This window comes from Phalacrocorax carbo, chromosome 4, assembly GCF_963921805.1.
Source record: "Phalacrocorax carbo chromosome 4, bPhaCar2.1, whole genome shotgun sequence".
Classification (NCBI taxonomy): domain Eukaryota; kingdom Metazoa; phylum Chordata; class Aves; order Suliformes; family Phalacrocoracidae; genus Phalacrocorax; species Phalacrocorax carbo.
Window position 1 is genome coordinate 65,357,128 of NC_087516.1, and position 16,449 is coordinate 65,373,576.

A 16,449-nucleotide genomic window follows, 5' to 3' on the forward strand; every position below is an offset into this window, starting at 1 on the left:
TCCAAAATTTACTACCTGTATTGGAAGAAAAATCCACAATTCCTTCAAGCGAACCATAGGCCTGATTTTTACATGGACTATTATTGATTGAACTGCCTGATTACATGAAGAAGCTTAATTTGTTCACTATGGTGGGACAAGATCTAAGTGATGTAGGTAGATAGATATAGCTGAGTAGATATATATGACAATCTTAAGAAAGACTGTTCTTCATGTTTGTTCCTCAAACAGTACTCATCACACTGTTACAAACGCAATCATTGTCTCAGAGAACAAAAATTCTTTGAGTCTCTCTAGCTCCTTTAGGAGAAAGCAGGAGGAAAGATCAATGGATGCATTCATTCTACCCAATACTCCATCCTGAACTAAATATAATTTCAGTTATGCTGTTACATGGTCAGTGCCAAAATACATTACATTTCATAACTGTCAAATTAAGTAGAGAGGAAAGATGTTACCAAGTGTACCATTCTCTGTGAAAAAATAACATCGTGACTGACAACACACACATTCAATGCACAAAGGATGCAATTATCGTATGCTAATCGTAACTCAGAAGTGCAGAACTTTCATTATAAACAGAAAGCCTCTACATTTTCCAAAAGGTAACTTTCCATGTGTGCTAACATGAGATAAAACTATCCATCCATAATGCATATAGTAGCTTTAACCATAAATTAACTTCCTCCCCTGAATCAATGCTCTTTTGCAAAATACTTCAATAAGCTTGGCATTTCAGGTCCCTGAAGAAGTTGAGACTTCACAGTGAGACCTTGGAGATGTTGTAAATCAAGGATCGGTGCAAGAGATTTATGTTATAGTTTGACATTTAAAGTGTTCCAGCAAGAGGCAGCTGACTGATCCGTACTTTGAGTCTGCAGGGTTCATAAGCCTGATGGTTATCTTGGGAAGTTATGGCCTTCATAATTCCCCAAATTACATCAACATGTCAAAACTAGGCAACACAGTTGATACTACAGGTAGTCATTAGGGAAGGCTTCTTAAACTGCCACACGAGGTAGAGACTGAGGCTGAACAATGGACAGTACTTCTGAGAAGTGAGAAAGAGCTTTGCCATCTGGGAATGATAAGACTATATTATTCATTTCTTACCTGCAATCACAAAGAAATGTCATAAACCTATAGAACATCAGGAAAAGCAGCTGCCTAACTTCAGAGACCTTTTTTTCCTAGGTAAGGTTAATGTGATTGCTGCTGATCTGCAGAGCCATCTGCTGCATAACAAAGTGAAATACACACTGAGTAAGCAGGGCACAAGCCAGAGTAACGGACAGGAACATGGTTGACCTTGGAAAGTTCGGTCTTATCACTGGTACCAGTTAAGTTCAAATGACACATGAGAAGTCAAATACCTTAAGAAGTATTTTCCTTGTCACAGCATTGGAAGCAGAAAATCCTGCACTCTTCCTCCCCATCCCAGCAATGATCAGCCAGCCGGGACAAGGAAGTGCAGGCCCTGCCTTAGGAAGAACGCAATGGCTCTTCCCTTTGTCTACACGGAAGATGAAGCTAACGAGAATCCGGGACCACCTTCATCAAGAGGAGTGCTACCAATGCAGCAGCTGCGCCCTCATGAGTTCTGGAGACTCAGAGACTTGCCTCTTATGACACAACCCCCTTATAACCTCCTTTGGAAGATACTGCTTTGGAGCAACATCTGGTCTGCATATTCTGTCCATTAAAGTACCTTCACTTAATTTTTTACAAATGAATAACAACACTGAAATGCATTTTATGGTGTTTCAGAATAGCTGCCTTCTAAGAACTAATAATGGGCTGAAACAAACGGGAAATATTAGACTCAGATATCAGAGAGGTTAATGCTGAGATCTGTGCTGATACTGACAATGATCTTCATGGAAATTTAGGTGAAACCAGATAAGAAGTTTGCAACTTGTCACTTTTTCAATTTCCATTTTGCGTAATTCAGCTTGAGTTCCAAACATCTGAAACTGAATCCCATAGTACCCTAAAAACATTTTGAGTACTATAGGACATGCATGTTGAACAGAACAAATAAATTTGTACCCTGTTTGAGACAGGCATGTTATATGGAACAGATTTATATGTTCTTTTTCTTCCCATAACTTCTGGATAGTGACAGAGAAAGGAATAACCACTCTTTCCTGAATGTACCACACATGCAAATGGCATGATCAATACCCAACAGAAAAGCGTATAACAATACATTTTTAAGTCAATTAGCACTATGTTATTTATAAATACCTTCTGGATTCAATTTTGCACTTGAAAACTATACTTCAATTCCTAATTGCCCATCTATGTATTCAGACGATTCACCAGATGTTAAGGGAATTACAGGGGAATCTCTGCCCCTCTGATTACAAGAGGTTAAACTAGGAGCCACTTCATACCATTTTGAATGCACATTTAATCCTCATGCTTAAAATTCCCATCACTGACATCACTTATTGCACAGAAATATTTTTCTTTTAATAATACTTTAAAGAAAATTACCTACTTATGCTGTCAAAGACATTATAAAGACAAATCACAGACTCATGTGAATCCTGAACACAGAGACAGGAATGAGATAAAGAATTGCTAAAAGACATGCAGAAGACAAAAATCTGAGATTTGAAAGAATCAGAGGAAGACAGAAGACTGCACAAGGCATGTCAGGTTTTAAGCAAGAACATCATGGACCATCAAGTCATCAATTTCAGCATAACTAGAAAATTACATCCTTTAATTAAGTGTGTCCTGATCTGGAAAACAATTACCCTTAAGCGACAGACTTGAGAAATATTTAGTCAGTATTTTCTGGGGAACTGAAATCCAATATTACCAAAGATGTCAGGTAAGCAGACAAAAATATACCAACTTCATCTATTGCCCAAGGAGTTCAGCTCTCCTAAAAAGAAAAATCTTATCCTGCCTTCCAGGAAAAATTATCTGCTGCCACACATTCACAATACAACATCAGTTGACTGGGGTAACTGTGTTTTGCTTTAGTTTCCATTCAACCTGTTACTATTTTGAAGCAATGACAAATATGTCAAGTGCCTGATATACAAAAACCTTCCTGATATGTTTTACAGGTCTCATAACAACAGATTGAATACATCAGAGACTAAAACATGTGCATGCCTGTTTACCCATATACATTCAAGCAACACCCAAAGAATTCTATTAACTCATCAGTAATGGGAAAGGAAGGCAAATGCATTAATTTAATAATAAAAAAAAAAGTTGGGAAAAGACAGGTTAATTTCAACAGTAAGTCATAAAAGTTCCTAAATGTCTATAAATGTTATCTTTTAAATCTCTCAGGCTAAAATTGTCAAATGAAGATGTAAACAGATTGAGACATGAAGAAATTCTAATCAGTGTCGACAGACAAATTGCAAGAGACAGCCATCCCACAGACTCTTCCTTTCATTCAATTTTCCTTCTTTCTCACTCCTAAGAGCTCTTATGTTTTTTACATTTTGTCTTATGGCTAAAAGGACAGAGAAAAAGTCTCGTAGTAAAAATAAAAGAACTAAGAAAAAATTATGTTCTGGTGCAGGCAAGGTATTCTGGATTCGATAAGTTAGAAGAACTATTTTGCTTTTTTAAGGCTTTTATCATTCTTGGTAAACCCTTACCATTCTATTGCGAGCACTGAACCAACCAACCAATGAAAAGAATAAAACAAACCAGCTGAATTTTCTGTAGGAACCACCAAATTAGTCAAACCCATCAAAGGATTGTGATGGGGCGAGACAGGAAGATCAGAGGGCTTCAACACTTGACCAAGTTATGGCAGTAATATATGAGAGCTGATCTGTAATAACTCTGCATACATGCTCTGAGACTGAAAAAAATGGGGAATGAGGGGGGAAATACCATAGTTCCATTTCCTTGAGTTTATGTAGGTATTGGGAGAAATACACGGAGAGCATATGAATCCATGATACTCTTGAAGGCATGCTTTCAAAAAGTACTAAGTACCACTTTGAGTGGGACCATATTTGGACCATCCTTCTTACATTCTTGTGTAGCCATCAGGAAAATAATCTACATATGAAGCCTGACGCTCTAATAATCTCTGTGATAGTTATATAAAGAAATACAGAAAATCATCTGACATTTTGCTTGACACAGTAATGCTACATAAACTGGCAACAACGTATTAACTGGAAAGATCCAGCAATCAGATTTTAATCAAGTATTTTGTCTGCTCTCAAAAATATACGAAAAATCTTCTGTTATATTTTGTAGTCGCTTTCCCCAATGTTACCCAGATACAAGAATGTAGGAACATATACATATTTTGCCTCCTGTCATGAGGGTATAGAACCAAAATAATGAAGACAAACTTTTACATAAAAATGAACTCTGAAAATTTGCTTAACTCCAGCATATGCTACAGTAAAAAATTGCCCCAAAAGACTAAAATAGTCCGTGATTATTAAAATCATATCAAACAAAAACTTCCTTCAGACTTCCTATGAAAAAATTAAAGAGGGGAAAACATGAACATTCTCTAGTCTGCTCTATTCACATCAACATATAACAAGGTGCCAAGGCTCTAAAAAAGTACCCTGCGGAAATAAAGTTTAAATTACCTTTTAAAAGAAAATCAAACCACACAACTCAATGATAGTAAGTTTTTTGCTCCTGCTGCTACTATTTAATCACATTCTTAATATATGCAGTTTGGTGCTCCTTTTTTGGACACCTTGACTAAGAATATGCCACCATGGTAGGTGACACCTTAGGTTCACCAACCAAGCAACTTTCTCGCTGCTTTGCACCATCTGAGCAGCTTTGGGTAGATGGAAGTATCTTACTGCGGACCTGTGCTGTTGCTCCTGTTTAGAAAAGGTTACAGTCTATAAGGCCTAATCAAAGCTCACTGGATTTTTTTGAAAGACTTCCATTGACTTCAGAAAGTTTTTAACAGGCTCCTAGATGAGAAGGGACATGAAGAGAGAGATAGAAAAAAGTGAAGGATTAAAATAAAATTGTAAGTCATACTGTATAGCAAAATATAGCACATACCGTTCATTGGGTTCTTCATCACTAGGTTAAATGGACTTGTGGGTTGTTCAGAGACAGTAGTTAAATCTATCCAGAGTTGACTGGAAGGGCCACTGGGCTACAATAGGTGATAAATGTATTTCCTTAAGGAAAGAGGAAAAAACACTGATTACAGAAAGTACAGGAGAGTTTACCACTGGCACTGAGTGGAACAATTATTTCGTGCCTCTTAAAAACAATACTGTCATCCAGTTCCTCTATTCTAGTATGGTTGTTCTTTATTACACAGTAATAAAAATAAAAATCTTGCATCAGCAGAAATGTTACCCAACACCTTGGAGGGAAGGATTAAAATGAAATACAATAAAAAAGAAACAGATAAAACCTTGTCTTCAGATGTGCAACTCTATTCCTCTGGAAAATCTGGCTTTAGAATTGAAAACACTGTAGAGTGCTTATCTTGAAAAAGCAATAAATGAAGGGATGAATCAAAGCCATGTCAGAAACTCTTCGACGTTTTCATTCCACAATTGCTCAGGTTCTCTCCTCTCAGCAGAAACAGAATGCTTTTGCAAGCAATTGTATCAAAGTAAAGCCTCCCCACCTAATGGCTTTTCATTCTTGAGGTCAACACAGGTAAAATGCATCGTGCAGTGCTGTCAAGCATGACAGCAAATTAGAGCACACTAAAAACACATTAAAAATGGAAGGCATTTTCCCACTGAATTAGAAAGATCCTTGCAGTGCAAGGTATTTGACAAGCTTTGTTGCATAACAGTCCAGACATCTTTGCTGACTAATGTTTTCAAACTTCAGTGAAAATCAAAATTTTTTCTAAACACCTTAAAATTCTATTCAACTTGGGAGAAGTATAGCTTTGGGATTTTTTTTTTTAAGGCTGCTTGGAGATGGCTCATCAGTTGGAAATTCCAGTAGTTAGAAGTACATAATACAAGATTTTCTTTAATATTTGATGGATTCCAAATACTCTTCAGTGCATTTTGGTAGGATTCCTTTGTCCCAAGGGAATCCTAAGTTTTAGAATTGCATTCCACACAAAGTTTGAAAGAAGCCCGAACTAGTCCCACAGAGTTCACATCAGCAAAATATTGTTGCTTTCAGTACCAGCGAGCTCTCATTACTCTTTTGGCAACAGTAATTGAAAACAAGGTCTAAAGGGCAGCAATGGCAGGAGCGTCAAAAGGTTAAGTGTACTAAGAAACTACAAAAACAACAGGTGAACTCTACAGGTAAATAAAGGAGTTACTCATACAAAATATCACCAAACATAAACCAGGTGGAGAGGCATTGGACTAACAAGTCTAACCAAGCTGATCTTTGCATGAAAATCTCCAAGGAAAAAAATAACAAATACTTCCAAAATCAAGTACGGTGAAATAAAAAATAACCACTCTAGGTTTACTGCATGTCATCGCTCCATTATGAATCTTTGAACAAACGTAACATTATGCTATTTGTACATTCACTCTGGGAATAAATCATGAAAACCAGCTGAAACTTACCTACTTTGTATTCAACTTGTACCAACGTTTGGTCTATGAAATGAACTGCAGGCTCAACACTGAACACTCACAATTTGGAGCTGCTGGCGTGCACCAATAATTAGAGGGTTAGAATTCTAGTACTACTGCCCAAATCTTCAGTTTAATGGCAGGAATGGGAATAGTTTCCTCACGTTAGAGGGACTGACGTTTCTGAAAGCTGCTAGCCATTCTTTCTCACACATATCACCGATAAAGTTTTCCCAGGAGCTCTTTTAAATACCAGAACAAGTAGTTATCCAGATAAGGAACCTAAAGGAATCTTTCCTACCCTCAGGTTAGACAAAATTCTATTATTCAAAGGTATACTCTCCCATTAAAGGGCAAAACTTGTGTCTGGAAGAACCTGATCGTGTTTGTGCAAGTGAGGTAACAAGCCAGATTAAAATGCATGCATTTTCTCCTCACATTTGGTACACACACACTCGCATGCAATTCATTGCTCAGTTTCTTTTGTACTGATGCAAAATTAAATGCTTTAGAGGATTTCAGAAGCCAAAACATAAAAACGTAGAACATAGCAGGCTATTTCTTAAGTGATGCTGAAGCAGTTGCAAACCGTACTAAAGCAGCGTACATTCTCTCCTCCTGTTGGGCCTTTAGGTATATTTTCCCTGAGTTGTAGAACAGCTGTTACAGTTGTGCCTTCTTTCAGGCACTCCCAAGGGAGGTAAACGCCCCTGAGGGAATATGTTCAACGCATTTCTAAGCACCAAAGCCACTAAAAGACTAATCCAGAAAGAATTTCTTTTAAAAGAATTTCCTTGTGCTATAGTAGTAATGACAGCATTGACTTTTCAACCTTCTTTTACACAGCAAACAAGTTTTAAATGACTTTCCAGATGTTACTCGCTCAGCGCACACCTTCCTGTAGCCATGTACTCTTCCTGTAGTTGTGCCAGTCACATCGGTATACAGCAACCCTTCAGTCAGTACATACTTTCATTATAAGCATAGCTGCACACATCTATTGCCACAGCTTTTCTTACGCTGTTGGTATCTAGAACAGACAGATGATGAAGTAATCTAGCTGAAAGAATCACTCCATTTAGCAGAGACTGAAAGTGCTGTTAATGAAAACATCTAGTAACTGACTCCCTTTGTGTCCCTGGGTGTATAAGGAATAAGAATCACCATCTGTTCAGTCATGTCATTCCTTTTTCCCCGTTGTTTCTCATCATTATTATATTACCCCACCTAGCCATGCCACAAAGACTTGTATATTGATCACGTGACAGCAAAGTAAGATGTCTGTAAGAAACACAGGTAGCTGTTCACAGAACCTTCTCCTGCGTGCTATGTGAAATGTAAGCGAAAATAGACAATGCATCTCCAATCTTTCTTAAATTAATAGCCCCGTTTGATTTTAATTGCATTGCTCGAACACTACTTCAAAAAGAGCTAGCAAATAATTAGTTTGTGAAATCTAGCTTGTTTGTTCCGTCCCCCTCAGCTGGCCAATGTTCAACCTTTTTCTTTCAGTATAACCAGAGGAAGCACAAACCAAAAGCCATTTTCAGCCTGTCATAGCTTTGCATCCCAATTACTCTACTGGCTCCTAAAAAAGAAGATCCTTCCAGCAGTAAAGTTGCCAAGGATACAAAGTGCCAGCCATGGGGTATGGGTTGGTGAATTCTTTGCTTATGAAACAGGTCATCCAGTTTCCTGGAGCCCAGTATAACAGCAGCTAAGTGAAATTATTTGCTTACCTAAACCTTAACTAGAAAGGAAATAATCTCCTTCAAGCTATGAATACTGTGCACACTCCCAGCTGCCTACTATTCCATCTTCATTTGTAAACATGAGAAACTTGACCCCCACAGGATCACAATGAACCATTGGTGTAGCTGATGTAATATTGAAAATGTTTTAATGTCCCTTAAGACAAATAATCTTTTATACATGAGCAAAGTGACAATACCAAATGACTGGTTCCAATTGTTCAATTACTTCTTGGACAACTGAAAATAAACAAGTCACATTTCATTGTTTTGCTAACTGATACCCTCGGTGCGCTGCTCAAAACCAGTTAAGTGTTGCCCTACAGAGGGGATAAAGCAAACACAGGAGGTCATATCCAAGGTGCTCGCGTGCATCTTCAAGTCATAAAATGAATGCATTCATCTCAGCTAATCAAAATGTCTGACCTAACCAAAGTGCGAGATATTTCTTAATCCTTAAAAGAATGCTTATTTCTCAGGCACATGCTTATCTGTGGCTGGACTGATTTATAGCAAATGGTGGACATAAACCTACAATGATTTATATGGCTACGAGAACAGAAACAGACTGACTATAGACAGAAGGTAATAACTGGTTTTCAAGAGATCGAGATAAATTTTTTCTGGTTTGCAATAATTAGAATAGGAAGTTTTAGCAAGCTCAAAGAAGCTATTGGTTTTCAGTGACTATCCTCATAACGGTCAAGCATTATATTATTTAATATTTAAATTAAATATTTAATATAAGCAATCTTCCAAATGGTGTAATTCTATGATATGTATAATTAAGCATCTTAATCCTACCATTGTCTTCAATGGAGAAACAGAAGATGTCACTGGTAGCATTATCACCTTCCTTCAGGATGTAGATGATCTTCATTTCATCAATATCAGCTAAGAAAAGAATATGCTAAATGAATCATCAGGGAATTTTACTACAGAATACAGGACACGTTTCATTCTACCTTCACTATTTGATTACTTATTAGTAAGTACGGCAAAAACTAATAACTACACCAAAAAGACATTGAGATATAGTCTTACCATAAATATTTATTTGTAAATACTAAAGTCCCTTCCTTGTTTCAGCACATTAGGAAGAATTACTTTGCTATAACTAAATTGAATCTATTGAGAGCAAAGATTCTGCATTTTTTTGAAGCTTTTCTATAACACACAAAACTATTGCAGGTACATTGGGAGTGAATACAAGAATGTATTTAACAAATCACAAATAGATCTAAAAGACAATAAAATTTTTATTTCTTCAGAGAATAGCAGAAAACCATCAGCATATTTCTATTACCCTGAAGTTGCAAGTGTATTATCCTGTGCCACATTTAATCAATATGAAGACATCAGAGAAGTCTTCTACTTTTGCTTTTATTTTAGTTAAATAAACAATTTCATTTCATATAAAAATGCTTGGGATATACCTAAATGTTCTATATACTCCATTCAGCATTAAGCTGTTCTAGAGCTAATTCTGCACGGGTTTGGTGGAGCTGACCTAAGGGAGGCCTCCCAACCTACTGAGCTCTCTCTGTGGAACAGGCACACAAAATGTAACCCAAACTCCTGAGGCTATACTGGCTGTTCCCTGCCTTTTTTTTTTTTTTTTTTTTTTTTTAAAATACTAGATCCAGTGATGAGCGGAAACGTTAAGCACCTTTCCAAACAATTTTATCTGAAGACAATAGTCATTTTTGAGCCTGGGTTTAATTTCCAAGCAAATAAACAGGTACTTCAGTCTTCAAAAATAAACTGGTGCTGGATCTGCAAATCACCATATCAGATTTTATCCCATCTTCTTATGAGCAGTACCATGCTATGTACATAGTAAGAGGTACGTTTAACACACAGCAGGAAACATATTAACATATGCACATACAACACAGAACTTTTCTAATGTGTCATCGTAGGTAAAAGAAAGCTTTGTTTCTAAAATGCATGCATTATAATTCTGATCATTTGCATATACTTCATAGTTTAGAAGACATTACCTTCTAAATCCCCTGAAACAAAGATTCAAATGATATAACACAGAATAATAGCATATGGAGCCCAATGTTTATAAGCAAATACAGCCATCAGCACCAACCTTGCATAAATGTTCTAATGCTCTCATTTCCAAGACCTGTATTAATGATGAAGCCATGCTCTGGCCCATCTGTTATTTTGTATTTCAACAGCTTGTGGCGACTGTCTCGATCCTCCGCCTTTAGTGCCTTACTAGTGATCAGGAAGCCTAGGTGTCCAGCTGGAAGTCTTCTCAGAGGAGGGGCACCCTTGTTCACCACTACCTGGGGCACTCTGTTATTCAGTGAGCTGACCTGAATCCTCATCATCTGAGGTTGACAAATCGTCTTGCTAGTGTCAGGGAAAATAGAGAAGTTTGTGTGGGTCCCATCAGTCACAGAGAAGGAGAAACTATGCTGGCTGGTTTCTGTACCATCACGTCTGTAGCTGATATGTTTCTCATTCAAGTCTTGTTTGGTGAAGCTACTCACCGGGTAGGTGGTGGTGTACAAAATCTGGCCGTGCACTGGAACCTGAGTGACTGTGAATAGGAGTAAATGGTCAGGTGCATCCCCGTCTCCCACAGTCAGTTCAAAAGGGGTGATCAGCCTGGTCTCCCCTTCCTCAACACCAGGTCACCAATAGTTACAATCGGCTTTTTATTGTCTACATCTGTGAGGGAGACCCTGAAGGTACGGAAGACTGGGTTATACCCATCTGTCACTTCAAACTCAAAACTGTCCATGTTCACCTCATCCTCTGCAGTGTGAATGTAGTAAATCTTGTTGCCAGCAAGTTGGAGTTGAGTAAAGGAAACAACAGGTACTCCAGGACTGTCCAAGTTCTCTAGATGGCCCCAGACTGGGGACCAGACTGAAATGCAAATTTTCATCAGGACTGTTAACATCACTTGTGCTGAGCAGATCAGTTGTGTCACCTTTCCACCTTCTTTCAGACTTAACCCCTTGTTGATCACCTCAGGGAAGGCCATATCAATGCTACCAATGATAATACAGAAGTACCTGTCTATCAAGGCATTAATACCATCAGTAACATCAAATTAAATGAGATCACGCACTCCATGTAGGCCAGTGTGAACATAGTGGATAAAACCCTGGTCTAAATCATCTTGTGTGAAGTTTGTGCCTTGTGTAATGTTGCACAGCGCTTCCTCTTGTCTGTTCAGATGCTGTAAGAAACACAGCACAGGTGCCTAACGATGACATAAACAAGGCTCTTGTCCACTGAATTGATGTCTGTGGCTTTAAGGTCTTGACTAGAGATGACCTTTGACTTGCCAATCTCTACTTCTAGACCACTGTTGATTGCTGTCCTGGGGGTCTCATCATCCACGAGGATCACCATAATCAGCACATTCTGCTCCACTGTATGGTGTCCATCAGTCAGCTGAATTTGGAAGCTATCATCTTTTGTCTCTGAGTCATCATGCTCAGACACAATGCTGGAAGCCCTCCTGAATCTCCTCCAGGGTGAAACTCTGAACAGGCAGTGTCTGTGGACAGCTGCCACACAATCTGCCCATGCTTAGGAGGAACAGCAATAACAAAATGTAGTTCATCTGGAGGCATGTCTGCATCAGCTCCACTGAGGATGGGGGTGTCAATCACCAGGCTCATCCCTTCAAGCACCATGAATTCATGCACACAGTTCTGGCTTTTCATCATTGGTGAGGATGACGACGAAGGGGAAGAACTGGTGAGGCGAGAAGTTAACACCATCAGAGCACTGGAAAGTGGGTCTATCCTCCACAGGCTCCAAGCCTTTGTGAATGCTCTGTACATAGTTGACATGGCCCAGACAAACATCTTTGACTGAAAAAGCACTTTGAGTGAAAAAGCACTAATGGCAGTGCCAACTCTAGACTTCTTGGACCCTGGAGCTGGAGAAACATTCTCCGAATATCCTGAAGTGGATTGAACTGTAACAATGCACAAGATATCATCTTTTCAAGTATCTATGTCCTCCATATTCAGCTCACCCAGAGTTAGAGTACGCTTCCCTCCCTCAAGGACACCACAACCATCACTCAAGGTGCAATGCTGTCCACAAGTGATATAGTTACAGCCACACACCCCCTTTGTACTGTGCTGCCTCCTGCCACCCATTCACTGGAGAGGTCAAAAATGGTGAGGTTGAAGGAATCATACCTCTTTTTCAAGCCAATCTCTCTGCTGGTGTGAGTGTAGGCTACTGCTCCGCTGATGAGGTCACGCTGGGTAAATTTTTCTGATCACACTCCATCCATGAGGATGTCACCTAGCCTGGGGGGATCCTGCACAATGAAGGTCAGCACCAAGTCATCTGTATCCTCATCTGTACCCTGGATAAGTGATGTAGTAATTTCAGTAGCACCATTTTCCAGGACATCAATGACTGCTCCCACCTGCCTGTGACCACTGGGGAGAACAATACTTGGGTATTCATCATCCACAGACTGCACAGCAATCTTGACTGTGATCAGCACATGATGGACTCCATCACTCACTTCCAACTGATAAGAATCACTGGCATACTCATCACCGCTGTGCTCGTAGGAGATGCGCCCACCAGCAACATCATCTAGCAGGAAGGAATCCCCTTGCACCATCAGGCCCTCCTGCAGATGATGTAAATGGCCATGCTCCGGAGCTTGACTTGTGAAGACAATCTGGTCTGCAGGTGTGTCCTCATCTGTGGCATCCAGCTAATTGCTAGTGAGAAGGAAGGTGTTTCCCTCAAGCGCAGTGAAGCCTGTATTAGTGATCCGAGGTGGCTGGTTGTCCACTGGCTGTAGGAAGAGTGTAAAGGTACCTTGTAGAGGATTGCCAGCTGAGTCCTCTACAAGGAATGTGAACTGAACCATGCATGGTGCAATCCCCAGCTCCTGATCTGAGGGTCATTATGCCACCTTGTGGTGGTTGACCTGACCCTTGGGTGAAACGTGTAATGGATGTCTCAGGACTGTCGGCCAACACAATCTCTCCAGTGACCACAGAGTGGTTCTCATCTGTATCAGTTGCGGGTGTCAGTAAAATGTACTTCAGTTCCCTGACACCTGTATCCAGGTCAGTATACCATAAATGGTGCTTCTTAAAGACAGTCAGCTGATACTCCTGCACTGTCATCTGCAGGCTAGTACCTGGCCACAGCACAGGTCGCAGGCTGTCTACCAGTTGGACTTTAACTGATCAGGGGAGCATGTGCTCACTGTCAGGGGGGTCATTGTCATCCTGCAGCTGGAACACAATGTGGCGCATCACTGGGCTGGTGCACTGAGCTCCCATGTGCCTGAAGAACAGACTCCCAGGTGAGGATGTCCTGCTGCAGCCACTCGTTTACCACCCTCTCGTACATGTGCTCATCCTCCACAAAGTGCCAGGGGGAGGAAGAGGAGTCACTGTCCAACCGTTTTCCACTTTCTTTGCTCTTGTAAGATGCTGGTTGCTCTGTCTGATGCAGCAGCAGCTCACCAAATCAGTGGGAGCATAGTAGGGACACTGCAGGATCCCCAACGAGGACAAATCAGATAGAGGTATCATCACAGTCAATGTCTGTGGCACTAAGGACAAAAGGTGAGATTTGGACAGCCTGGTGCTCACTCAGCACCAGCCCTGTATTTGCATTCAGCAGCGGTGGCTGATCAGCAGCAGCAGCAATAGCGATGGGGTACAGAAATTCGACCCGGTGCTGCCCGTCTGCCATGCGGAAGATAATGTTGTCACTGTAGCTGTGCTCACTGCCGTCGTGCTGGTAAATCACCTGCCCTGCTGCTAGCTCTGCAGCAGTACTTGCAGCTGGGGGGTACACCCAGGACCTTGAGCTTCCCGTATCACAGGCCCTGCATGACCCAGACCTTCACCTGTTTCAGATTGTCCTCATCACTGATCTCCAAGTTGCCAGACAGGGCCCTTGACCGGCCCTCAGAAAGCAGCAGCTGTGGGCCAGCCACATGACTGAAAGTGGCCACAGGGGCCAACGTGTTCATAGGCTTTACCAGGACCATGAATGCAAAAGGCTCTGAGGAGACACCATCAGGGTCCAGGACTTCCACTTCCACCTGGAAAAGCTGCTCCTGGTCTGAGTCCAGGATAGGGGGTTGGTAAGCAATCTTCAGCTCCCTCAGGTCCTGCTGTGAGAAGGCAACGAGAGGGTGACTGGGGTCATCGGCGCTGAGCAGGAAGCCTTGCTGCCATGCATTGCTGGGCCAGACAGAGGTGAGGTGAAGATCAGGAGGTCCGGGGGGGGGGCTCCAGGTCCTCAGCAGCCAGCACGTCAAGGGTGAGGGCTGTGAGCACAAACAGGTCCACCTCCATCCTAAGCAGCGCCAGGAAGCTGGGCTCGGGAGACGTGCTGTCGGCCCCTTCGTGGATCCCCACCAGCACCTGGAAGTACTCCTGCTGCCCCGGGCCGGCGGCCGGCAGCACGGACACCCGCGCCGGGATGCCGTCCCGCCCGGGGGAGGCGGCGGCCGCCGTGTGCCTGTCGCGGGTGGCCCCGCACGCCTGCAGCAGGTTCCGCTGCAGCCGGCGGGCAGGGGCCGCCCCTCAGCGTCCAGCAGCCGCCCATAGGCGGGACGGGGGCCGGCGGCCTCGGGGGGCAGCAGGGTGAGGCGGCGGCGCCGGCCGGGCTCGCCCAGCTCCTTGCCGTCCAGGGGGGCGCTGAGCCCCCGCAGCTTCTCCACGGGCAGGGGGCAGGTTGATGGTGAGGAGGCGCAGCTGCTGGAAGAGCATTTATCTCCCCCTCCAGCGTGAAAGGCACGACGAGGGTCCGGCAGGGCGAGTCGTCGCGGAGCTGGAGGCGCAGGCGGTACCAGCCGGGGCTGCGGGCCCCGAAGTGGGTGTAGGTGACCTGCCCGGCGGGCGAGGGCGCAGGGGATGCAAGGCGCCGGCAGGCTGTGGGGCTGCCCCGCTCCCCAGCACCGCAACCCGACACCTGTCCCCCGGCCGCACCCGGGTCCAGCGACACGGAGCGGCCGAGGGGGCCGCGCAGCCCCCGCTTGGAGACCAGGATGGCAGAGGCATCGGGCTCCGCCGCCCCCCGCGCGCTCAGGAGCCCCAGCATCAGCAGCGGGGGGAACCCCCCGTCCATGGCCCGGCTGCCGCGGAGCGCCCTGCGCCGGGGCTACTAAAGGGCCTGGGCGGGGGCACCGCCCCGGGGTTTGGGAGTGGGTGAAGAAGGGCCCTCCCCTAGGGCTGCAGCGGGGGGCACCGGCCGGGAGCTGCCCGCCGGGGCGGCGAGAAGCACGAACGGAGCCCTGCCAGGGGAGCAGCCGGCCCACCCGCCCCTGCCCCCGCAGCCTCGCTCCCTCGGGCCGTGCGGCAGCGAGAGGATGCGGCCAGATTAAGGGCGGAAAACAAGGAGAGGTTGAGGAGGTACATGAGGCAGGAGGGCGCCAGGGAGCGGGTCAGAAGGAGCGAGGGGAGGGGGCAGGAGGGGAGCGGGCCCCGGAGGCGGCAGCCGGGCGGGTTCGGCCCAGCCTCCCCGGGCGGGGACGGGGCTCGTCTCGCCGCAAGTGCCTGCCCGCCAGCAGCTCTCCGGCTGAAAACCCGAAATGGAGCCTTCGCTCGAGACGGGAGGGAATTCAGCGTGGAGAGGGGGAGCTGCAGAATTTCAAAGCCAGCACGACCATCCCTTCGTGCCTCACGCGGGGCTATTGGTATTTCATCTTTTCGTACCTCCCCTTCACCCCAGACGTGGCATACAGTTCATGCTCTGAGCAGACAGTAAAGGAGGGAAAGGGGAAGGTCAGCTGAACCACGCTACCTTTAGGATGCTTGCTTACTGCTAAGCAACCTCTCACAGCTAGAAAAACAGAGCAGCCTAGGCAGTTCCCACTTTGCTTAGGACCATTCCTACCCAGCTTCACTTGCAGGTGCTCAGTCCTGAGGACAGCTGATCAAAATGCTACTGGATTTTAAAAAAAGTTTCTATTGGAATTACTACTGCACTTTTTAATATTTTGGACATTTAGCCTACTATTTCATTAAAAGGACAGGTTACTTAAAACTATTTACTGTTTATGATTTTTTTTTCAAATTCTTCAGGAAAATATCATCAGCTTACTGAGTCCCACCATGCATGAAGATTAATTGCTTACCCACTCCTAACCACCATAAAATAGGACTGGGCTTTTCATT

At 43.4% G+C, this 16,449-nt stretch overlaps 1 protein-coding gene across 1 annotated transcript in view; it reads right to left on the reverse strand.

Moving 5' to 3' along the window:
- FREM3 (FRAS1 related extracellular matrix 3) overlaps positions 1–15,400 on the reverse strand; it is a 57,724-nt gene extending 42,324 nt beyond the window's left edge. Inside the window, 18 exon segments of the mRNA XM_064450824.1 lie at positions 5,205–5,286; positions 7,526–7,572; positions 9,098–9,187; positions 10,527–10,937; positions 10,940–11,178; positions 11,180–11,246; positions 11,249–11,527; positions 11,530–11,782; positions 11,784–11,817; positions 11,819–11,977; positions 11,979–12,127; positions 12,130–12,350; positions 12,353–13,241; positions 13,243–13,620; positions 13,622–14,099; positions 14,101–14,549; positions 14,551–14,829; positions 14,957–15,400. Of these exon segments, the coding sequence (XP_064306894.1) occupies positions 5,205–5,286; positions 7,526–7,572; positions 9,098–9,187; positions 10,527–10,937; positions 10,940–11,178; positions 11,180–11,246; positions 11,249–11,527; positions 11,530–11,782; positions 11,784–11,817; positions 11,819–11,977; positions 11,979–12,127; positions 12,130–12,350; positions 12,353–13,241; positions 13,243–13,620; positions 13,622–14,099; positions 14,101–14,549; positions 14,551–14,829; positions 14,957–15,400 (4,948 nt within the window).
- Between the last annotated feature and the right edge of the window lie 1,049 nt (positions 15,401–16,449).